Consider the following 24,262-nt stretch of genomic DNA (forward strand, 5'->3'; position numbering starts at 1 on the left):
GTTTGCAAGACGGCCTCCATGCAAAGGCTCTGCCAGTTACTGTTCCCTGCCGCCCACCCCCCGCCCCCGCAGGTAGCAAGCCAAAAAAAAAAAGATTCATTTTTTCATTTTCTTCTCTGCTTTGGACTTAACTCATTGAAAGCTCTGAAACAAAATCTGTCTTCCTTTTCGAAACTCAGATACCAGTGGTGAGAATCTTTGTGGACCCGATTCCACAGCTGCCAGAAAGAGTGCAGGGGCAGCCAGAAAGCACTGCGTGCGTCCCGGGGGCGCGCTGGGGGTGGAGGAACCGCGTGCAGGTGGGACGCTCTTTCTTCTGTGTCCCGCACCCGTGAGGCAGCGAGGGGGTCTGTCTGGCAGAGGGTCCCGCTCCAGGGCCTGCTCTCTTCCTGCCACCAGGCGTGTCTCTAATGCGGACCTTGGGCCAGCGCGGGCCTCACTTTCCTTGGTCTGTCTCCCCCTCGCAGATGGCAGGACCGTTACATGGCCCGAGGCCCAGAGCCTCCTGGCCTGGCTCGCTCCTGGCCTGCATCCTCTCTCTGCCTCAACCCACAGCTTCTCCTGCCAGTGAAGAGCAGGGCAGCCCTGAGGTTCGCAGGGGAGGGTGGGTGTGGCTGCGAGAAGGGTCTCCGCAGGCCTCAGGCCCCGGAGGGTGCCTGCAGTTTTCCAGGCTTGGGGCGCTGCCTTGGTCCGGACTGCCCCCGGATGTGGCCCAGCCAGCTGCCCTTGTGAAAGCCTGCGGCCCCGGAGGGCTGCGCCGGACGGTGACTGTCTGTCAGGACCTCAGCTCCCCATGTCCTGCGGGTTCTGGGGACCCGGCCTGGCGGCAGGTGGGTGATGGCCAGCTCCCGTGCACGGCTGTCACAGCTCTGCTGTCCTCGGGGTCCCTCAGGGTCCCGCAGGGGATGGGGTCTGTCCCTCCTCGGTGCCTTTAAAGCCGCCCTAACCTCCCGCAACCCCCCTTGCTTTCCCTCTCCTGCTTAGAAACCAACTCTGACAGTCCGAACGTTGGAAATAATTGGATTCTAAATTCTAATTCATCTGTAAAGTATTCGGTGATTAAATTAACCTAATAGATATTATTTCTTACGTGGCCGCATAATTTTACCCTGAACGGATCTCAGCGGCTCCCGATTTACTATTGACGGGAAAGTCTCAGCGGGCCGGCGGCACTCCGCCCGCGCGGCCTGTTTTCCCAGGTTAAAAGTTAAACTGATTTATGCGGGCAGGAGGCCCCTGCCGCTCCACTGCCCTTGCCCGTGTATATTAGCCCTTAAGAGGCGCCATAGAAGAAAAATATTATTTCATGTCATTTCGAATCCTCTTTCTCTGCTCAGAAGTGGAGGGGATCTGACCTCGGAGGCTCCACAGCTGCACTTTTGTGTAGCGGCCCGTGGGTCTCCTGGAGGTGGCCTGTCGATGTCCTGTCCCAGCAAAACTCGTCACTCGCAGCCTAGCGCGTGCGTGGAGACAGCCCCCCACCCAGTTTCAGTATCCTTAAGATACGGGGGTGCCTTCAGCTCTTTCACAGAGCTTGCTAGGTTCCTGATGGGGCAGGAGGACCCGGGGTGGGGCGGGGGAGGCAGGGACCCCAGCGTTCCCTCTTTCTTCCGCTCAAGAATGTAATTTCTCCAAGTGTGTGCCCCCCTCCCCTCCCCCACGCCCGCCCGGCCTCCCGCCAAAAATCTGCAAATAAAATTCTCTGCTCCGCCCTGGTTCAGTAGCTGGAAACAGCTGGTGGGTTTTGTGAGCCACTGAACAGTGGGGGAAAAAAGTCTTGGCAAACACTCGGGAAACCCAAGACAGAGGAGGTAGGTAAACTCAGGAAACTGTTTTCATGAGTAAATGAAGGACACAAAGGCCGCTCAGCGGGGACAGAGGGACACACACTCTCTCTGAATAGCTCCCTAAACTCGGGGCTGAAAAGGAAGAAGGCCCATTTGCTTCTGGGAATCCAATAAATTGTTTCAGGAAGTGAAAGTCTGTCCAGGCTGATGGAGCTGTGATTGACAGCGCTTCTCATTATGGCGCTCGTCAGGGGGGAGCTGGCAGGGTGTGGGGGCGGGGCGGGCGCCCGGTGGGGGCGTTCCCTGGAAGAGCCAGGCACCCCCGCCCCCACCACGAAGGCCCGGTGCCACCCTCGGGTGCGCCTCCCCTGTGCAGTGGCCACCCTGCCCTGCCAGCCGCGCCCACCAGTCCCTGCCCCGGGTGGTGTGTGGCCACCTCCCCAGGAATGCCCACTGGGGGCTGCCCCCACCTGCCGCCCACCCCGCGTTCCCCACGGCCTCTCCTGTGTTGTGATCACATGACCACCGGCTGTTCTAGAAGCTTTTGCTCTGTTTCGGAGTCACTGTGCTTGCAGGGGGACGGAGGTGTCCGTAGGTGAGCACCAGGGACCTGGCTGTCGTCTTTGACGTGAAGCCCCAGCCCCGAGGCTGGAGCTGCCGCAGGACCCCAGCGTGGCCTCTGGCAGGAGGGGCCCTCGCAACGTGCGGTGGCCCAGACCCTCCACCTGCCGGAAGGTGTGGAAACCCGGAGCGGGGTCAGCCTTCAAGGGAGGAAAGGGCTGGCACTCAGCCCACGGGCCTGGCCGTGCACGTGCCACCTGGCAAGGCCCTTCCGGGGCAGGAGGGGCCAGTGTCACCATGGTGGCCACTCCTGGGAAGGTGGGGGGCCTTGCTGGCGTCCTTCATCTTGAGCCTCACCGTGGCTGATCACCCCAGGACCTCTGGTGACCCCCTCTGGCTCCCAGCCTAGCAGGTCTCAGGGGGAGCCTCTGCGCTCCACGGGGGTGGCTTTGCCGCTGCCCTCCCAGGCTCAGCCGGTGGATGGGCCCCGAGTTACTGACACGGCCTAAAGGGAGGAAAGGGACGAAGTTTATTAGTTTCTAATTTCCCGTGAACACCAAAGGGACGGGGAGCCGGGAGCCGTGGGGCGTCTCCACCGGGGGGGTCGAAGGGGACAGAGGCCAGGCGGTTGGCAGTGTTGAGGGAAGAAACAGGCCGGGAGGAGCCGGGACAAGGTTGAAGGTGCGACTTCTCGCCTCCGCTGGGCTCCAGCCCAGCTCCCCAGGGGATCACGGGGAGGGGGTGGTCCCCGCCCGGCCTTTGTTATGGGGGACCTGTTTTAGGCGGATAAGGGGAGCTGAGGGAAAGCCTCCTCTCACATTGGCTGATCCTCAGTGTCTTCAGCTTGACGTGTCCACGGCTGCAGCGGCACGGGCTGGACTCCTGGGAGTTTGGTGGCCCCGGCCATGGTGTCCATGATCAGCCATCAGGATTTCCACTTTGAAGCTGGCAGGAGAGTTTCCTCCTGTGGTGCTTGGAAGAAGTGTGTGTGCCCACGGGGCCCCGAGGGACACGGACAGGCCCCGGGGCATCGAGGACGCCAGGGCTGGGCTGGGGCCGCCTCTGTGGCCACCCTCCCGGAGGGCCTGGGCTTTTCCGACAGCTGGCCAGCTCTGCCCTTACCGTGAGCTTCGTGGCTGGCGGGTGTGTCGTGAGGCCATCGCCTCTCCATGACCTTCAAGTCTCTGTCTCACAGCCTGTCCCCAGATTCCAGATGTGCGGACGTTTGCTGATACCCCGAGTTAGTGCGCGGCACGAGGATGTGTCCATTTCTCTTTCAATTCGGGGCACTGAATACAGCACTGTCTCGGTAGCAATCCAAGAAAGCATGGATCCTGACTCTGCTCAGTTCGGGGATCACCACCGTCCCCCACGGCCGGCATGGCCTTTCCCCGGCCTTACGTGTTTACTTTCCCATCTGCCTCCACACACCTGCAGCCCAGTACCCCGCGCCCGGGCTGACCCCCAGGGAGTGCTCAGGCGATGTTTCCTGAAAGAACAAAGCTGAGTAGCGTGTCCTGTGACACAGGTGATAACAAATCAGAGTCGAAGAACTCACTTTGACGGACCATGTGTTCAGAGTGCCGGGAGGGCCGGGGCCTCGGCACTTGGGGTGGGAAGAGACGGGGTAGACACCCCCGTGGGCACGTCAGGGGGGTGCAAGCCCCCTCACCGGCCCAGTGCCCACCTGCGCCTGGCACATGCCCAGAGGGATTTCTCCCCACGGGGCGTGCATTTAGGGTATTTCCCTCCCCAAAGAAAACACAGGGAATCCAAGTCAGCCCCGTCGATTGCTTTACAAAGAGCTAACATCCGGTCTCCCTGGGCAGATCTGTGTCTTTCCGCGCCGGTCCAGAGAAGGGTGGTTGACCTGGGTGAGCTCGGCCCTCTGGTTGCCTGGAAACCACCTCCATCCAACGTAGGGACCTGAGTGTCTGTGAGGGAGATGAGAGGGCAGAGGCCGCCGCGTGCGCCGATGAGGCTATGGTCCTGATGAAATAAATGCTCGAGGCCGCAGGCCGCAAGCTCCGGTATCTCGGGGAGGCCCAGGGCCCGCATGCGCCCTTCCTGCTCCTCTCAGCCCCTGTTTCCCCCCGAGAACAAAGAGGACCTTGCACGAAAGAACAGGGAGTTGGCCTCACCAGAAAGGCCCTCGGAGCAATTACGGATTCCTGTGCAGTCAGCACTAACAGGCCGCCTCGCGGGCGCTGGGGGGGTTTGGATGGCAGGGACGTCGGCAGTAAAGAGTACGCGGTGGAGAGACGCCCTGCTTGGCGTCCTGCCTGTGGATGGCTGGCGAGGCCTAATTGGCGTAGAACGCCCTATAAATCTATTAGCGCGCCTCGCCTCTCATTGGTAGACATTCCACTGTTAACCACCAAGAAATTACCAATTTTCAGGAGTTAGTCACTCAAGTCGCGCTGTAACTAGGTTTAAAAAAAGCCCGCTCTGCTCGTGTCATAAATCAGGCCGCCTCGCTCCGTGGCTCCACCACGGTGAGGGTGTCGTGGCCGGGAGTTTGGGGAGAGTGGAGTCGCGGGGAAGTGGAAGCCGGGGCTTCTCCTCACCCCAGTCCCCGCGCCCCACCCCAGGCTCCAGCGGCTCTGCCTGGGAGCTCTGGGCCTGTGGCTGCTGCCCGGCTCCCCCACCAGGGCTTTGATGTCTTCCCGACATCCAGCCTGGGGCACATCACACCCACAGGACTCCCACCCTCGCATTTCAAGAGCATAATAGGAATATTCAGGAGCAGACATAATTACTTCAATTACTTCTCTCTGGTGTTTGAGACACACACTCAAGAGTCACAAATTAGAAAATAATATTCACATGTTTCTTGTAATTGGTAGCAGATTAGAGGCATTTTATCTTTTTAAATAATTTCCAAATGTGGCCCGAAGAGGCCAGCAAGGGACGGGAGCAGAGCAGGAAAGCAGACACCTCGGAACAGCGGCTGTGGAGGGCCTCCCGGCAACCTGTTTCCAGTCGCCCAGCTCGCTCAGCTGGCTGTGTCCCTGTCGTCACTCCCGGGAGCCGGCGGAGCTGGCGGCTTCCGTTTTCTTGCCGCCCAACCCGTAAACTTGGCCCTTATTTGTAAACTTCGTCTTTTTCCATGCTTTGATGCCGTCTTTTCAGCCACATTTGCTGACCCCACACATACACACACACACCACACGGATGCACACATGCACACACCGATACACACACGTGCACCCTGTAACACAGGCACATTCACACGAACACACGTGTGCATACATGTACACACACGCCTGTGTCCACACGCGGACACACCTGCATATCCACGTTCGTTATTTATGTCCCGTCCACTTCCAAAAATGAAGTTGAAGTCATCTGAGCCTCCCTGGTGGGCATTTTGGAGGGACAGAGGTGCAGTCCCACGGTCCCACCCCATGACCCAGTGCACCCTGTTCTTAAATATGAGGTCACACTCCCCTCGACCAGAAGGGTGCTCACCGTTCCGTCTTCGTGGTTGTATCAAGCATTGTTTTTCAAAACTGATGGCTTCTGTTCTGGGATCAGTTTGGCAATTTCTCGCAAGGTGGACCACCGCCCTCACCCCCAGCTCCCGCGTGCTTAGGGCTTCGTCCCAGAGAAAGGGAAACCTAGGTTCACACAGCACCCTGTCTGCTCAGGTGGTGGCAGCCCGCAGGTCAGGCAGCTGGACACTGCTGTCAAAGCACCTGAGGTCCCGTGACTGGAGAATCTAGCTAAGCAAGAAAAGGCCACCCCCACCCCAAAGATTGCATGCCACAGGACCCGTGTCCAGAACTTCAGAGATGAGGAACCAATTCATGGTTGTGGGGGTGAGAGGTAGAGAGCGGCAGGGATCGGTGGTATCACCGGGCGGGGCTCTGGCAGTGGGGTGGTCGGCGTGGGAGTGCGTGGTCCCTGTCATGTCACTCCCTATCAGTTCAAGAGGCCCCCATTGGGGAAACTACTTCAAGGGGCATATGGAATTTCCCTCTTATTTCCCTGACCTGCACATGAATCAATAATTACCTCAAATTTTAAAATGCATGTAAAAAATAAAGCCAATAAGTGGTGGCTTTAATTGAAAGAATCAAGACTCCTTGGGAGATGGCCGAGGAAATCCAGGGTGGGCCCTGAGCACCCCACTGGCCAGGAAGCAGCTCCCCGGGCTCCTGCTGGCCAAACCCTGAGCAGCTTAAGCCCCAGAGGGGCTCACGCTGGTAACGTTGATCACTTAAAGTCTGTAGGTCCAGGGAGAGACCCCAAAAAGGAGGTGGGTGCAAAGTGCTGCTTTCCAAAACATGGAAAAAGTGAGTTGGAGACAACCTAGCTCGCATCAAGAATGTGAGGACAGACATAGCAGGGGCCTCCACCGATGCCAAGACACGTCGGGGGTGGGCTCTGAAGAACAGGACAGTTCAGGGCATCCCCAGACCACTAGTTTAGAGGGGGGAAGGTCCAGTCTGGGACCCCGGGGGTGCACAGCGGAGCTGTGGGACTACCCCAGTCTGTACTGCCTGATGTGCCTCGGGGAGGGGAGGCAAGTGTACCCTAGAAACTGCTGGACTCTACAAATATCAGCGTAATGAGAGGCCCGAGGCGGGGGCACGCAGGGGCGCGCTGGGATAAAGGTCACCAAGTGCAACACAGCAGGGACGGCTGGGGCTTCGCGGAGAAGTCGGCCTTTAGAGTAGGTTTGGGATAGATGGAGGCTTTCACCCCCGTCACGTTCAGGACTGAACACAGGCCACTTACTGTCGCTCTGTGAAAGGCTCTCTCGGCATCCGGAAGGCAGGAAAAGACCCGCCCTGCAGGTTCAAGAACTGAGCTTTATGAACACCGAGTGCTTGACTCTTAGTTTGCCCTTCCCGGGGACTGGCGGTAACTTCTCCTTCGGCCGACTGTCCGGGACGGGCTCGAGGAGCTGTGAGGCCCGGCACAGGGCGGAAACGCAGGCCCCGGCCCAGGCCTCGCCAGGAGCCCCGGGATGGCGGCTGGAGCACTTTAAGCCAAGGCACCCTGGCGAGCGGGCTGGGCCCTGGGTGGCCGCAGGCCTCGGGCTCAGGAGGACCCTGTCCATGCCCTGGGTCCCCTTTCTGGGAGAAGCTGGACACACAGGACTTTGACGCTGCTGCTCAGGGACAGTGGCTCTGGGCAGGTTCCCCTCCGGCCACGCCTCACCAGCTCCTGCCCCCTGTTCCCGTTGCTTAGACTTTGGTGGCTCCAGTGACGAAGTCTGGCTTTGGCTTAAATAATAATCCTCTCCCCGCTCTAGAGATTCGTTCCACTCGCGCTGAGCCCTCTTGTGATCGGCTCATCACAGCACGAACCAAACTCAGAGGAGCGGCAGCCACGTGCGTGTCAGATTCAGGCCCGAGTCTGACGTCTAAGTCGTTGCGTGTCCCTCAGAGGAGCCTGGTCTGGTAACCTCCGCTTGTCATCACCTGGGTGGGCGCCTTGGCTGGGGCTGAGTGTTGCTGCCCCTCCCCCGGGGACCCCGGTCAGCCAGGCTGCCCGCGAGCCCTGTCGAGTCTCAGAGCAGGCTTCTTCGCTGTCCTGTCCTGAAGAAGGGAGCTGCAGGCTGGCCCCCCCGTGCCTCCAAGCAGACACGGCTCCGGACGGCTTGTCCTTTCAAGTCTGTTTTCTGTCACTGCTCTGCTTGCTCCCCCACGGAGGAACACTCCCCCCCCAAAAAAAAAAAATTGAAAGACTCCCTGCATTAAGGCTGCACTGGAATGAAGTCTAGTGTCTTTAAACAATATAGGACCGTGTGTCCTACCCCCAGGCTCCCTAGCAGTTTCAAAGGGGCCCCCGCTGGGTGGTATCCGTAAGCAACGGGTGGGAGGGGCTCCCCACTCTCTGCCCAGGATAGTAGCGCCTTCCGGGGCCAGGCGTCCCCCAAAATGAGATGCGTGCAGAGCGGTTTTCATAAAGCTAGAATTTCGAATTTGCAGGGTGGTCCGTTTTCTGACGTTAGGCCCAGGGCCTAAGTCACCTGCGCTCCCTTCTCTCCGCGCGTCAGGGGCAGGTAGCCTGCGGGGCTGAGAAGCCACCAGGTCAGGCCTGGCCCTCCAAGGCCACTAGCTGGTCCCTGCAGCCGGGAGCCCCGCTCCCTGGTGTTCAGAGGGCGCCGCACAGGCTGCGGGGCTCGCACGCGCTACCCGGTGTGCTGAGGGGGAAGGGCCGTCTCTTCCCTCCTGTTCACGATGCGCTGTGCCCCGGGCCGAGCCCACGGCCTCTGTCATGGCGGCCTTGACTCGCTGCGGCGGGTCCCGCCGCCGTCCCGCGTCACCCACAACACTCGGAGTCTCGCCCGCCTCGCCCGACTGCCCGGCCGCCTCTCCCCGCACAGACGCATCGGGATGTATGCTTTTAAATGGTTGTTGGCATTTTGTTCCTAACACTGCGGCCCAGAAACATCCGGCACGTGGCTCAGCCGGGATGACCGTGTGGAAACACACGTGGTTTGCAGGTGCAGTCACACACTTGATCTGTCAGACTAGCTTCGCAGACAAGAGTAAAAGTGTCTGCACTAAAATCCCGACGAGGTAAACAAACGCTGTCTGTGAGTGGAGATGACAGCCGGGAACTCGGGGACCAAGGTGGGGGTCAAGGTGATTTTTCCTTGTGTCCAGCTATGTTTGTTGAGTTAGGAAATTGGGAGTTGGAGACTTTGAAAATAATATCTCGGCTGCTCCAGAACAATCTATGTGTTTGTCTTTCTCTAATACGGAACGTGTTTTCAAAAGTAATTGTCTTAAAATACTCCCTCTGACTTACTCTCGGTGCCCCTAGTCGGCCTCCCTCCACCTGCCCCCTGCTCCTGGGCGCCCCATCTCCCGGCCAGCCCGTGACTGCCCCCGGTCTGTCCACCTGATCGATCGCCTCCCCTCACACCCATGGCCAGTCACAGGTTTGAGATGGGCGGGCTCTGGGGCTGCACTGTGATTCCAGGGCCCAGGGAAGAAACCTCCGCGATTGTCACTCTGCCCAGGAATGGCACCCGAGAAAGCCCGTGGGGTCCTGGCAGCTGGCCAGGAGGTGACTCCCAGGGGTCTGTGATGCCACCCGCAGCTGACCAATGCAGGGGGTGGCCAGAAGGACACGGCAAGGTCTGGCTTGCAGACTCAGACCAGGAGAGTGGCTTCAGCGCATGGTGTGAGGGTTTGTGAGATCCCTGGAGGTGAAAATGGGGGGCAGTCTGGGGCGCGATGTGATTGAACAAAACAGCCGTGGCAGACCCTTAAGAGGCCAGCAGAGAGGAAGCCCTGGGGGACACCTGGCCCAGGAACGTGACGCCCTCCCGGTCCCCAGGGTGGTGGGCACCTCCCACCCTTGTTTACCACGGCCTCCCATGGTGAGCCGGTGGCCTTAAGCTTCAATCAGCAGGCCCTCGAGTGCCCAGCCCCCTGGGGACACGCAGCCCAGGAGCAGGTGGGTGCCTTGCCCCGCACCCCAGCGGCTCCCTCCTCCTGAACGCAGGATTTTGAGAGGGCCCAGCTCAGCACAGCCACCAGCTATCGGGTCTGCAGTCATTTCTGGTCCTCACACTCAGCCTGCCAGCTCCGCTAGGCCCGCATAGGGTCCCCGAGGCAGACTTCCCAGCAACTGCCTTGACACTGTGTCAGGGGTATCTTCCACTCTGTTGGGGACAGACAGGGGCTGGGAGGGCCCCAGTGCTAGCAACAGCAGAGCCACCAGGGACCCAGGTCTCAACCTGAACCCCAGACAAAGGCATGGGACTGGGGGAGGCCGAGCTCTGACTCAGGGACACCCTCGGGCGGGCCCAGAGGCCCACAGGTGCCGCCCTCCTGGCCGCCTGCTGCCACACCTGTCCGAGGCCCCCGCCGCTGCTGCGTGGCCTGGCACCCTTTGCTGGGACTCTCCGAAGTAATAAGCCTAATACAGTTGACTTTATTTAATTAATAATGATCCTGTTCTGTCCCCCTGAGCTCATAAAACACCCTGCAGGTTGGCAAAAACACTCATAATATCGATCCCAAGTCAGGCGGGATATTTATTTTGTCTTTGCCCCAAGAGCATAAATCCCTGTTCGTTGCCTCCTGCTCTCCGCAGGCGGGATTTACAGTGGCCAGTGTCTTAAAAGCTTTTGGTAATTAAGGAATAAATATCCATCGGTCTTTGCTGGCCGTCCTCTGGCCGCGGCCTGCCCCCCTAGCAACGAGGCTGGGGCAGAAGGTATGCGTGCGGGGGGCGGCCAGCTGCTCCACGCGCAGCCTGCGCCGCGGGTCCTCCCTGCCGGGAGAGGAAGGCCTCTGTTTTCCTATCATATTGTTCCAGTGCCCTCTTCCATGCCTCCCTCCCAGTTCCTGTTTTGCTTACAGCAGAAAGACACTTTGGAAATTCCTTGCTGCTAGCCAGCCCTTTCTTTCCGCAAGCCTTCCTGTCCTCTCCGCTCACCGTGTCAAGCCCTGGGGGTCTCCTCACCCCGAGCATGGTCTTCCCTCCCAGATACTTTGCTACAGAATCTGCTTTAAAATCAGCGTGGAAAAAATCCTCTCCCACCCCACAAGAGGGGCAGAAAAAGATGTTCACGCAAGGAACAACGTGATAAGTGGCGGGACCCCAAAAACATTCTTGGTTTTTGAACATTTGGGGGAGGGGTTCCCCTAAAACAAGCACGTTGGGCTGGGCGTGGGTGGGGCGGGGGCTCCGGGGAAGGCTGGTCTGAGAGACTGGAGGCTGCAGTCCTCAGGCCCGGGTCTCCTCTTCTCACCTGCGCCTGCACGCCTGGGGCTGAGCGCTGCCGTGGTTCTCCAGCTCCGGCACAGTGGCCATCACCCCAGCACGGGCCCCCGGGACCCCAAAACAAGCAGGCCAGGGGGTGCCCACAGGTGTTGGTCAGTCCCGTCCCGGGTCTTTGCCACAGAAACTGGAATAAAGCTGCCCTTCCCCACCCCTGCCCGTGCCTGGCTTTCGCACACACGAATGCTCGTCTCGGTCCCAGCCCCAGACCCTCCTCCTTTTCTTCCCCCAGCTCCATCCTGGCCTCCTCGGAGTGGGCCGTGGGCGGCCTGTGCGCCCGTGCTTGCCAGGAGAGGCCCTGGGTCTGCGGCTGCCCCTGAGCAGGACAGCGCCGTGCCCACGCCCGCCAGGCCTGCGTGCACCCCAGGCCCTCCCGCCCCCGCCCGCCCGAGGGGTGAGGGAGCCCCGCGCCCATCCTGCTCCAGAGGACAGCGGTGGCCGCAGCCAGAGCCCAGGCCCGACGTGAGGCCCGGGCGGAACGGGAGCCACGGCCCCAACCCCCAGCTGTGCTTCTGCCCTGCCTGGTTGGCGCAGGATCCCGGGTCCTGCCCTCCAGCCGTGGCTGTCGAGCCCAGAGTCCCTCCCCGCCCTCGTCTTCATCTCTGACATCTCTCCCCAAAGCCTTCTCTCTCTGTGGTTCTTTCCCAAAATAGGTCCTCAGCTCAGCACTCGATATGCAGCTCCTCCGTGCAAACACGCAAAGCTCTCGGGAGCCCCTTTAAGAGCCCCGTGTGACCGGGCTCGTGCCCAGGCCGCCCTGGGGCTGCGTCATCATCCTCGGCCTCGCCTCCGAGGGGCTTCGGGGCCGGGCAGCCCGCCCTCCCCAGCCAGGCCTGCAGGCCCCGGTGCCGGCAGCCGACTGCGGCAGGCTCTAAATCTGTGGGCCTCAGCTGGGACGTGACCAGGGATCATCCCTGGGGGAGGGGCAGGCCTGGGCCGTGTCCACGTTCTTCAAGGTCAAGTGAGGCAAAGCCTCGCCGTCGGGCTCCGGGGCCAGAGTGCCCGGCAGACCCCCCCACCTGAATCCCGCCCACCTTCCGGCCCCCAGGTCCTGGCTCACCCCACTGACCGGGGGCGCTCACCCAGGCCGTGTCCCAGACAGGTCCAGCAGGAGGTGGGGCTTACAAAAGGGGGTTCACTTTGGGTGGAAAGAGAAGACAACTTTGGCTCCTGCATCCTCACTCGGGCCTGATCATTGCCGGGACCGGGTCGGTGTCTTCCGGGCAGGGCCGTCCTCTCCTTTCCCTCACTCCCTTGCGGTTGATTTATTTAAAGGTGTGTCAGCACCAGCTCAAATGAGGCGCCGGGCCTCCTCCCCTCTGCCGACGGCCGGCCGGGCCAATAATTCATTTTTTAGCTCATTAGCTAACGGAGGCTGTGAGCAGCAGGCCCCGGGGGACTGGAATGAGGTGAGGTGATCTACGGCCGCCACACTGCTCTTGAACTGGCCTCCGTGGGGAGAAGCAAGGCCCGGCCAGCACGAACCAGGGACCCCGAAGCGGAATGGGGCATCAGAGTAACACCTGGACTGGAGGTGCTTGGGGGGGTCGTCAGGGTGTCCTTCTGCACGTGTTAACTGGATGCCAGATGAGAGGAGGGAGCACGTGGCTGTCCTGGGTCCCGATCAGCTCTGGCTGCCCTTCCAGAACACCGCGCACGGGCCACCTGGCAGTCCTCGCTGCTCTGGAGGCCTTGGAAGGCCAGGCTCACGGTGCCAGGGCTGGTCTCCGGCCAGACCTCTCCCTGGCTTGCAGGTGCACCTGCTGGCTGTGTCCTGGCATCGCTGCCATCCTCCAAGGCCACCCGTGCCGTGGAATTGAGGCCCTTACGACCTCACTGCAGTTTATCATCTCCTAAAGACTCTACCTGCAGATGCAGCTGCCTTGGGGTTAGGACTTAAACATATGGATTGGGGGGATTGGGGGGACCAGACTTGACCCCAGAGACCCAGACAGCTGTGGGGTCATTTCAACCAGCAGAACATGCCCCCCCCACCAGTGTGTCTCCCTTGGGAGGCAGGGGGTTCACACACTGCTGATGGGCTTGGCAGGGCCCCTGGCCAAGGGCCACCTCCACTCCCCGCCCCCCCCCCGCCCCCCGGCCAGTGCATCAGCTGCTGGCACGCATGACCACAGGCAGTTGGGATTAGGACCCGCAGCCGCGCCGCCCGCACCCTTGTCACACACACCATCCCCGCAGACGGACCCCAGGGCCGGCACACCCTCCAAATCCCCAAGCCTCCCACTGCTGTGGGCATCACTGTGCCCATCTCACAGATGGATAGGAGGGCCCGAGGCATGATGCCCGCAAGAGTCTGCAACAGCAGCAGGAAGAGCAAAGCTGGCGCACCCCCAGTCGCACTCAGCTCAGCGTTGCTAAGGAGACTCTTCCCTCCCTCTGGTCTCTGGAGAAGGCGCACAGGTCGGTCAGGGCGGGCAGTGACCCTGGGAGGTGGGCTCTGGGAACAGTGCTTGGCCAGAATGCTTTGCTGCGTTAGCACCAGGAACCCCCGGCGCCCTTGCTGGGAGCGGAGAGCATTTCAGCTGCTTCATGGGACCTCGAAGCCTGGATTCCCCTAAGCCCGGAGCCCCCCTTAGCTTTCTGGTCACCTCCTGGTGTCTGAAAAACCCTGAACCCTTGGGGTCCCACGGGACCCAGAAGCTGGCCTTAGGAGCTTGTTTTCCAAGCGCACAGGGCATTTGGGTGACAATCCACACTGCTATCAGAGTAACAGGCAGGCCACGACCGGCTCCGGTGCGCCCTCGCAGGGCCAGGGCCATGTGGGCAGACCCCCCAGGCCAGGCCACTGCCCACCTTGCCCCGAACCCGGGAGGGCAGTTCCCCGAATGCGGCCTGTTTTCTGTATTTGAGGCCAAGGCTCTGAAGCCTTGTCGATGACAGTCCCTGCTGCGGGGTCGCAGGCGGAACCAACCCAGGCCAGGCCCCAGCTGAGGGCCCAGCCCAGGCCCAGTGCTCAGTGTCACGTCCCTGCCTGGGGCCTTCCTCTCCTCTGGGCCCCCGGCCGGGCGTGCTCAGCCCACGAAACCTGGACCCGCCGAGCCTCGTATCAGAAACGAGGCCGATTTTTAAAGGAAAAGAACATTTAAACCCCACGATCATTCGGAGGTGCGTGGGTTCCGGTGGGTTTGGGGAGCTTGTTTATGGGCCGACCCCCCGGAGCACTCAGAGCTCTGGCTGGTCCGCGCTCTGCGACTGGGGCTGGGGAACATTAAAAGGAAAATGGAGTAACTGCAGCGAGGGCTCTAGTTCTGCGTTCGGTCTGGATGAGCTGGCAGTGAGTGCTGACGTCAACCGGAGCAGAACAAAACAGTTCTGATTTTAATGTCTCCCCAAAAATGAGAGTTAGCAAATTGGAACTGGAAAGCCTGGAGTTCGCCTCCACCATTGTCCCTTTTCATTTCATTCAGGGGTGCCCGGTCTCCCCGGGATCCGCGAGACGCGTCAGCGTAGGCCCCGCGCGGGCGCCTCACCTGGCCTTTGTGCCTGTCTGCGCCCCCGGGCAGGGTGCGGGGCCGGAGCCTCGGTGCGGGGGGCGGTTGCGGGCCCCGTGGGGTGCTCAGCTGCGGCCAGTGTTTGTCCTGGAAATCTCTGAATGGAAGGGGTCAGGGGTCACTCGGGGGTCACTCGCATGTACCAGGAAGTGAAGCAAAACTAATCCAGATTTACTCCTGGAAGAATTTGTTTGCCTAAGTATTTAAAAACAGATTAGGGCGAACCCGACACTAGATCACAAGGAGCAATGTAAACACGGGTAAAAGGTGTAAACAAGGCCTTTTTTCTGTACTTCGGAAGGAAAAATGTCACGGGTAATGAGTTTTCTTTCTCGAGGGCGGCGGGGACCCCGAGTGATCTCCCTGTAGTTTGCAGCCCTGCACCTGGGCACTCCCCTGGAGAGCAGTCCGGGGTTTGGGAGCGGGGGATTGTGCACGGGGGGTCTCTGCGGGGCCTGGGTAGTCACCCACTTCCATCACCCACTTTCCCCCCATCACCCCCCCGAGAAGCACCTGTCTGCGCGCCCCCCTCCCAGCCCTGCCCCGACTCCCCCATTCAAGAGCGGCTGTGAACTCGAACCTCTCTCTTCTGCAGCCTCTTGCCCTCTCGCCCCGGCGAGGCTGCGGCGCTTGAGGATTGCTGGCCTTGCCGTGTCTCCCGTGGCCCCTGGGGAACCAGCGCCCAGACCCGCTGTCCGCCCCTGTGGCCCCTTCCAGCCTTGCCTCCTCCTGTCCTGCCCCGTCTCCCTCCTGGACGCCCTCCCGGAGGCTGGAGGGGCTGTCCCTGTCCCCTCAAACCCGGCGCTGCCCACCAGCTCGGGACACGCTGGCAGTAGGTGCTGCCCGCGCAGAAGGGGTCCCGGCCGCCCTCGTGGGGGCCCCTCACTCCCCAGCTTCCTCCTCGGGCCCCCGTCTCATGGCCCCGGCGGCGCTGCCCTTCAGCAGACTCAGCCTCTCTTCACAGAGCCAGAGGAGCCCCCGGCGCCCTCCCCTTAGCCCTCGGGCCCGGAGAGGTGCGGCCTTGCGCGCGGGGCTGAGAGCAGCCTCCGCCTCCCCAGAACCGGCCCAGCCGCTGCCCTCTCGTCCGTGGGTCCAGAGCAATGTTTTCACCCGCCGGAAGGGTCTGGAGACCCCGGAGAGTCCTCACCCCTCTCGGGGCAGGATGAAGAGCCAGCGCCCTGGGTCACGGGCTCCGGGCCCCTGAGCCCAGCGGGGTGCCCCCACCCTTCGCATGGCCTGCCTGTGCCCTGTGTGGTGCCGTGTCCCCAGGGCCCGTCCACTGCTCTCCCACCTGCACATCGGCGTCCCCTGCAGCGCTCGCAAAGCACCCCCAGAGGTGCTGACCGGGGGGCCTCAGAGAATCATATTTGCAGGCTCCCAGGTGGCTGGTGCTGTGGGTTGGGGTTTTCTCAACCTTTCCCAGGGGCTCCCTGTGCTAACAAAGACACTGTGCTCCTCCGCTCTCCCCACCCGCCCCCACACTCACGAGGGGGGCATCCTGCCCGACGGTGACCCAACCTGTCCCGTGGCTCTTGCAGGGAAGAGAAGGAGCGGTGGATCCGGGCCAAGTACGAGCAAAAGCTCTTCCTGGCGCCCCTGCCGTGCACGGAGCTGTCCCTGGGGCAGCACCTGCTGCGGGCCACGGCGGAGGAGGACCTGCGCACCGTCGTCCTGCTGCTGGCGCACGGCTCCCGAGACGAGGTGAACGAGACCTGCGGCGAGGACGACGGCCGCACGGCGCTGCACCTGGCCTGCCGCAAGGGCAACGTGGTCCTGGCGCAGCTCCTGATCTGGGTAGGTGCCCCGGCCCGCGGGAGGGCGCGCCCACACTGCCCCTCGGCATCTGCCTGCCCATGCCGTACAGGGGAGCCATAGGAGCAGCGAGAGGGGTGCCTTCCAGGCTCCCGTGTGCAGACGCCCCCGATGCGAGGAGACCTGTGCCTGCACACGCTGTGCTGTGCGGGAGCCAAAGCCGCCTTTGCCAGCACTTGCTGGGGCGTCTGGAGAAGTTTGTTGGCTTTTGTGTGAGGCGGGTGGTGGCGCCCCTCTTAATAATTACAGGAAAAACTCCCGTGGTCCTTTCAGGGGAGCGGGGAGGAGGGAGGTTCATGGAGCCTGGGCAGCTGGCCCGGTTCCCCCATCACCGGGCTGCTGGTTTCTTCGTCCACATGACACAGAAGAGCCGACCCCTCGCCTCTGAGGGCAGGCAGGGCCGGAGCGGCCTGGCTTCGCTGCTGCTCTGACTCATTTCCTTGCTCTCCCAGCGCCCACCCTGGGGTTTGAATGGGGAGAAAGGGCTGGGGGGAGCCTCTGCCCACCAGAGCTGCGCCTGGGGAGCCCGCACACCCTCCCCTGGCTGCCCGCACACCCGTGGGGTCCGCAGCCACAGGGGCCCTCCATGTGAGGGGTGGCCCAGAGGGTCCCGAGGAGGATGTCCCTCTGTGTTCACTGCCCTTAGCGCTGGGTGTGACGGTGGAGGGGGGGGGGTGACATCAGACGCACTGATACTGAAACCCCCCAATTTTCAGCTTCACTTTAGCAAGTGGTACTAGTCAGCCCAGGTGGTCCTAACACAACACCATGGACAAGGGGGCGCCAGCGGCTGAAATTCCTTTGTGCACAGTCTGGAGGCAGCCCCGAGGTCCAGGGAGGCGAGGCAGGCTTCTGCCCTGGGCTCGCAGTTGGGGGCGGACCCCTGCGGCCCTGTGGGCCTTTGCTCTGGCCTCTCTGCTCTCCCCACAGGGACGCCAGTCCTCGTGGCTGAGGGCCCCACCCATGCGCCCTCGGTTACCCTGAACAACCTCTTTAAAGTCCCTGTCTCTGAGCACCCTCTAAAATACTGGGCCTTGGACTTGACCCTGCACCTTTGGGGACACCTTGGGCCCCTGAAAGCAGACCCGCCCCCCCCCATCCGCTCGCCCAGCGTGGCGTTGCCAGCGCAGGTCCAGCCGGTGAGACTCGCTGCAGGAGGGGAGTTCAGGGCCAGAAGCTTAAACACGTTCCTGTCATTTAACCTGGCGCTGCCCCGGCGGTCACTGCAGTCGCTGCTACTTGTATGTGGCTGCACAGTTAGGCCTGCGGTTGAGGACACAGCCAGCAAGGTCACCTCGGGGCCGGCGCAGGTGGCTCCCCCCCCCCACCCCAGTGCTTAGTGTGACCTGTGACCTCCTGCCGGGAGAATGAATCCAGGCTGAGATGGGGTCCTTTCTGGGTAACCCCCCGACAGCCGAGCCACATGGGCATGGCCAGAGTTGCCCCTGGTCAGTTTCTCCCCCACCAGGAGGGCCTGCAGGTGGCCCAAAGCCCCATGTCACCAACACCGGGCGGCCCCTCACCCACCCCGTCCGTGCGACCCATCCATGTGCTGGGGTGGGGGCGCCCCTGGTCCCCTGGCCCCGTGCTCACGCGCTCGGTTGCCTCCGCAGTACGGGGTGGACGTGATGGCCCGCGACGCGCACGGGAACACGGCGCTGGCCTACGCGCGCCAGGCATCCAGCCAGGAGTGCATCGACGTGCTGCTGCAGTACGGCTGCCCCGACGAGCGCTTCGTGCTCATGGCCACCCCCAACCTGCCCCGGAGGAACAACAGCCGGAACGGCAGCGGCCGGGTGCCCACGGTCATCTGAGGCCCGCCGTGCCCCCCGCGCCCCCTGCGCATCTCAGACCCGACCCGCCAGGGCAGGAGGGGCCGGGAGGCCGCGGAGCAGCTCCTTCCAGAAGCTCTGGCGCCGGCGGCGGGCTCGGGACCAGCACGCGGGGCCAGGCCGCCCCGGGACGCGAGGCGCCGGGGCCAGGCGGGAGGCGCGGGGTGAGGAGAAGGGGCGCGCCCGAGCCGGCAGCCCAGCACATCAGGACATTTCACCTCTGCCGAACAGAACGCTTGGATCTCATCTCTTCTCCGGGGAGCTTGACGGCATAAATCAGAAGCAAGCAGAGTTTGTCAGGTCTGAAGCCCCGATGATGGTGTGTGTCAAATCAGTTGTGGCTAATCTGTCCAGGGAGAATACCGGCTTCATTACACTTGTATAGTTGAGTTCTTCCAGCTTTACCGCTGTTTAATAGAACATGATTAGTCATCACCGAGAAGAAAGCATATTAGCCGAGGAGGTAGTCAGCGGCACGCTCCGGTGATTGCAAAGCGCTCAGAAGCGTCAGATTATCCCAGACATGTTCTTTCCAGCCCTTGGAGCCTCCTTTCTAAATTCACTGTCATAATTTAGTATCTGTTTAATTTTTCAGCCCAAAGAGAGGAAATCAGCTCCTAAGTATTATTGGACTGCAGTCTCCTTGGTGCAAAAACAAAATGGAAAAAATAAATAAGAGTAAATCAGAAATTCAAAAGGAAATCAGGAATTCTGCTAGCAACAACGTTTTGATTTGAGTACGTTTCGTAAACAAAGTAAAGGCACAAAAGGCGATTTTTTTCCTGAATGCAGGAGAGATTTATTTCCTTTGGCCGGCGTGGGCGCCTTGGGTCTCAGTCACTCCGGGGCCACGTGGCCCGGGTCACGCAGGCCTCTGCTATGTCTCTAGATAAGATGTGTGAAAATCTATTTGAATAAAAGAAGTTCATAAATATGCATTGATTTTTGTACAGACAAATGGCACCTCTGTTAATTTATAAATTGAACTGGATGTGAACTAATAATGTGCAACTAGTTGAGATAAGAGGTTACAGATCATTGTACATGGCAAATATCCCCCGCAGTAAACACTTCCATTAATGTGATATACAGCTTATAAAAGGAGCGGATCAGAACAAGATGGTGGGACAATTTGCTTATTAAAATCAAGTCAGGAAAAAAGACACTGGAGCAGCACAGAGGGGGGAGGGGCACGTGGCTCCTCCTGATCAGAGCCGCCCTGGGCTGCCGTGTGCACAGGCAGGGCCGCGGAGGGGCGGGGCGGGGTCTCCCAGGGACCAGACCCCAGACCCGGGGCTTTGCGGAGGCAGAGCGTGGCGGGTCCTGGGGTTCTCTGGCTCAGACCGGCTCCTGCCAGCGAGTCCCTCGATTTTTCCTGGCGGTCAGACCCGCCCTGATCTGCCGTCCTGGGCCTACTTCACACCCAGCCTCCTGCACCCTGGTCGCCACCAACCCAAGAGAGCTTAGGGCCAGGAAAGAGCAGGCCAGAGCCGCCTGGCAGGGCCACGGGCAGAGGCTGTCACGCCTGAAGAGGAGCCTGGTGCGGCGGGGCCCTTCTCTCCCACCCGCCTCCCGGGAGCTCCTGCCTCTCGCTGGCTCAGGTCAACCTTCTATTTTGTAGGAGTGTTTCCTCGGCTTTCACTTAAAAAGGAGAGGAAGGAAACGGCTCTCACGGGATGTGTATGTGGGTCCACGTTTCCTGGCCGTTTCTGATCTATCTTGAGCTCAGCGGACCAGGCTGCCCCCAGGATCGGCAGGTGCGGAGTGGCCGGTGTGGGCGCCTGGACGGCAGCCCTCGGCACCCCCAGCTCTAATTCCGTGCTTCACCGCCGTGTAGTTACTTTAAATGTGAATAGACCAACAAATGTCGTCGCCTGTTTGTGCAGAGCTCGCAGCTCGCGCCCTGGCGCGGCAGACATCACCTCCGCACCGCCGTTAGCGTAGACTTGCGTAGTAAACACAGGTAGAGTATAAATAAAATTGATGTCATTGTAGTGAACCCCCACTCTAGGAATGCTTTATCAGAGGGAGGCCTTCCTCGGAGGGAAACGGAATTCCTTGTGAGACTTCTCTTTGGGATGTATATGAGCGTGTACATATTATTATATGTGTTTATAATATAATATTTTCCCAGATGACTCTTTTTCCACTTAGCCTTTCACGACCTGAATGCTAGACGGCTCCCCCCACCCCCCAGGTCTTGAGGACTTCTCTCATTCCTCCTTAGGACAGGGCCCCTCCCCTGCTCCTCCTAGCTCGCCATCCAGGCCTGGGTTTAGGCAACGGATGAAAGACAGTTGTAGGTGCCAAGGGTTTTCTGTAAAAATAAAGGCGACTGGTGGCTCATCCATTCATGCTTCAGTGTCAAGCCAGGAGTCCTTTCTTTGCTGCCAGAGATGCGAGAACCAAGGGCCGTTAGAACGACCGGGCGGGAAAGGGTCTTCGTTGCCTGTTCCCAAGCCAGTTGCAGGAGAAGCCGCCACTGCAGAATTTACATGGCCTGCTCCATTGTGATTTAAAATTGCCCTGGAATGAGGAAGTGCCCGCCGGGGAGGCACGTGAGTGGGGGACCGTCCAGGACAGTCACCCCAAGGGTCATCGTGATGTAGCACAGACCTGGTGGATTCCTCCCACGGTCCTGACAGTACAGGAGGGGCCCCCCAGGTGCCAGGGCCCTGCATCGGTCCCAGGAGGGTGCGCAGGGGCACGATTGTGAGTCTTAGAAACAGGTGCAGCTTCTACCTCCCGGTCTGTGCGTGCTGGACTGCCCCAGAAAGGCAGGTGAACGCAGGGGCTGGCCGGCCGCCGGCTGTTGGTTGCAGAAGAGCAGCTTCACCCGCTACTCCCAAGCGCATCCATCAATGCCTTCTCTGCGGGCTGTGCCAGGCAGGGGCCTTTCAGGAAGCTCCAGGGCTGGGCAGTGGTCCCCCACCCCAAGGGTTGGTCCAGCCCAATGGGTTCTGCTTGGACCCAGCCTGTGTCAGGCAGTCAAGGCTCTGGCCAGCCCAGTTGTGTGACCCCCCGTGCACGTCAGGGTCATTCCCTGCGTCCATGGAGGTCTGTCCCCAAGCCCGTCAGGGGCAAACACGGTCCTGAGGGGAAACCAGCCCAGGCCCAGAAGACCTGGCTTTGCCATCCACCAGACCAGACCGGGGCTCCTCAACTCTTATCTCTGAAATATGGGGGGGCCTGGCCAGAGAGGCTGGTGCTTCCAACCCATATGCTGTATGCCAGCCCAGCAACCCCCGGGGCTGGATGCTCAGGGGATGGGAGCCCTGATGAAGAACAGAGACATGGGTAGGACTGAGGCCGGAGGGCACCCCTGGTGATGCCCGTGCTTGGCCCCATGTCCATCGTGCCCGAGGGCCAGTGCTGCACAGGTGCCAGCCTCCACCCGGGACGTGCCAACCCCTTGCCCAGCCCTGGAGCTGGGGGTGGGACCAGTGACACCCTGAGGGGGAGCCCTTGCCCCGACTTGAGCCCTGAGGCCCACCTAGCATTTAGAAATGACTCCTCTTTTCAGCCTGGGTTTGATTTCCCGGGGGCAGGGCAGTGCTGAGTCGCACCTCCTGGCTTTCAGCTCTCTCCTCGAGTAGGGGCTCAGGCAAACCTACCCCCTCAACCCCCTCCCCCCCCCCCCCCCCCGCCTCCAGGGCTCTGTGGGGTCCTGCCTCCAGTCCTCTCCCTTCTGTCCTGTAGGATCAGCGCTTGCCGCGAAGCACCCTGGGGTGGCTGGGGGCTGTCCCTGCCCTGCCTGCTTCACTGCGCCCCTGCTGTTCTCCCTTTCTGGGGCCACATCCAGTTTGCCTGCACCTGGTGGGCGCGTCGAGTCCTGCCAGACCTCCAGCCCGAGGTCCCCTGGCTCAACGCTGCCAGCCCTTTCTCCTTGTATTTAGAATGTTCTGGAAACAAGGGATATTCACACATCCCCAGCCCCCGCAGTTCTCAAGCCTTAGGACCAGAGAGAGCCTCCAAGCAGCCAGGTCTCAAGAACACGGGTCTCAAAGGACAAAGCCGGCAGGATGCGCGCCCCTCGCCCTCCCCCACGCCTGCCCGCGCCCATCCCTCACGCCCCACAAGGTCACAGACCCTTCTGGAACTCCCCCTGCTTGTGTTTATGTCCTTCAAGCAAACAAATTGAAAAGCAGTCAAGAAGGGCTTTGGGTAGCAATGTGCTGGGACCACACATCTTTCTTCCAGCAAGCGTAATTTATGTCTAGCTGCCTCCTCGACGCGGCTTCCACGCTGCCAAGTCGAGTCTTGGAGTCGTTTGCACCCTCACCGTTGCCCAGACGCTCACTAAGGGCCTTGGCACGCGCTTGGGTTTCTCAGTCTCAGCTACTATCACGCATTTCTCCTCTGGACTCCCCGTGACTTCCGTGGGGACGCAGTGACCCGGGAGCCTGTGGTGTAGCCCCCCCCCCCCCGCCCGCCAGGACCCAGCAGCACCGCCCACAGCGCCAGCTCTGTGCCAGGCCTGGTCCTTGGTCGCCAGCGCCTGGATGCGTTTGCTTCTGTCAAACATCAAATTTCTCCCAGTCCTGCGGGAGAGAGGAGGGGTGGCCGGTCACTCAGGCAGTGGAAACCTTTCTCGGTCTAGAGCGGAAGCCACTGGACCCCAAGAGGGTGCTTCAAGGGGAGCAGCGGGGCGGGGGTCCCCGCGGTCAGCGCCCGGTGCAGAGCCCTTGCCGCTCGCGTCGGGAGGGAAAAGCAAGGCTGGCAGCTCAAGACGGCGCGTCTCACAAACACTGTCCTTCCCTCCGAGAAGAGGCGCCTCGGGAGACAGAACCCAGCCTGCTCTCCCCGTCTCACGCTGGGGGTTGCTGCTTTTTAAACATAGGGTGACAACCTTGTTTTCATGCTGGGTCAACACTGAAGGTAGCGGACTTTTCATCCACGGGGCATTCCGGCAAACCAAATAGTCTTTTTAATCTGTGGTTTTCAAACAGTGCAGATTCTGCAGGTATTTCCACTTCACCAGGGTCAGTGTCACCTGCCCCCCACCCCGTTTTACTCCATGAGGTGCTGATTTTGCCTTCAAATGACAGCCTTTGGTTTTGGGGTCTGGGCCTGTTTGGTAAGAACATCCGTATCTGAGCCCCTCGCTCCCTCCAGGGGGCCTTGGTGCCTGGAGATGGACAGGGAGGGGCAGAGACGGGCGGGCTCGGGGGCTTCAGGGGGCCAGTGCAAAGCTGCCCAACACCAGCTCTGGCTTCTGGCCCGCAACCCCAGCCTCCACCTCGAGGCGGGGTGCCCCTACAATGCTGAGGTCGGCTCAGGGCTTTTGCTATTTGGACCTTTTGCTATTTGGATGCATGTGGCATCCGCATAGAAGGACCCCAGGGGGCGCGTGAGCCACCCACGAGACAGATGCGCCCATCTGGGACTGATCAGAATCCAGTGTCGGGCATTACAGGATCTTAGCTGCCACGTGCAGGTGAAAGAACCGAGAAAGATGCTAGAGCGGTAGGAATCTTCTGGATGAACAGACCCTCTACCCATTGGGACCAGTCCCCCCTACATCAGCCTGGGAAGCTAATGTCTGAGCCGGTTTGAAAATCCTTGTAAAAAGAAAAAATGTTGCACCTCATCCTAGAATCTGGGGCCCCTCCCTGGTGTGACACTCTAAGCTGATGCGCTGAGAGCGCGCTTCCTGTGGAGCCCCTGGCGGGCAGCGCAGGCCCGGCTCAGCTTCCCCCCACCTTCCACTGAGAGGCCTGGGCGAATGTCTGGATCTTTGGGACTGCGCGGGCAGAAGATGATGCCGGGCGCTGGGAGCACTTCTTGCTCACCACACCGCCACCTCCCGGCCCCCCAGCTTCCCCTGTTATGGGGGTGCACAGACAAGCAGGCGTGAGTGAGGATGGTCCTTCCGAGGAGCACGGGGCTGTGCGCTTCCTGGACGTGCGGGCTCCCCCACCGGCTGGGTTTTTGTCTCTAAAATAGAACAAACTCAAATTTGCAGCCTCTGCCCTGCCCTGAGCTCCCGCAGGCTGGTGGGGTG

The 24,262-nt window shown here is 60.9% G+C and overlaps 1 protein-coding gene across 3 annotated transcripts in view; it reads left to right on the forward strand.

Annotated features, from left to right (window-relative positions):
* Window positions 1-18,337, forward strand: part of AGAP1 (ArfGAP with GTPase domain, ankyrin repeat and PH domain 1) — a 357,631-nt gene extending 339,294 nt beyond the window's left edge. The window contains exons 17-18 of one of the 3 annotated variants that reach the window (XM_054700176.1): window positions 16,153-16,408; window positions 18,040-18,336. In XM_054700176.1, coding sequence (XP_054556151.1) covers window positions 16,153-16,408; window positions 18,040-18,240 — 457 coding nt within the window. In that variant the 3' untranslated portion in view covers window positions 18,241-18,336. Of the gene's footprint in view, window positions 1-16,152; window positions 16,409-18,039 lie in introns of all 3 variants that reach the window. The other 2 variants (XM_054700177.1, XM_037522170.2) reach the window with 2 other exon arrangements.
* Window positions 18,338-24,262: the final 5,925 nt, after the last annotated feature.

Source organism: Talpa occidentalis, unplaced genomic scaffold, assembly GCF_014898055.3.
Source record: "Talpa occidentalis isolate TD23 unplaced genomic scaffold, MPIMG_talOcc4v2.1 talOcc4.3, whole genome shotgun sequence".
NCBI lineage: Eukaryota > Metazoa > Chordata > Mammalia > Eulipotyphla > Talpidae > Talpa > Talpa occidentalis.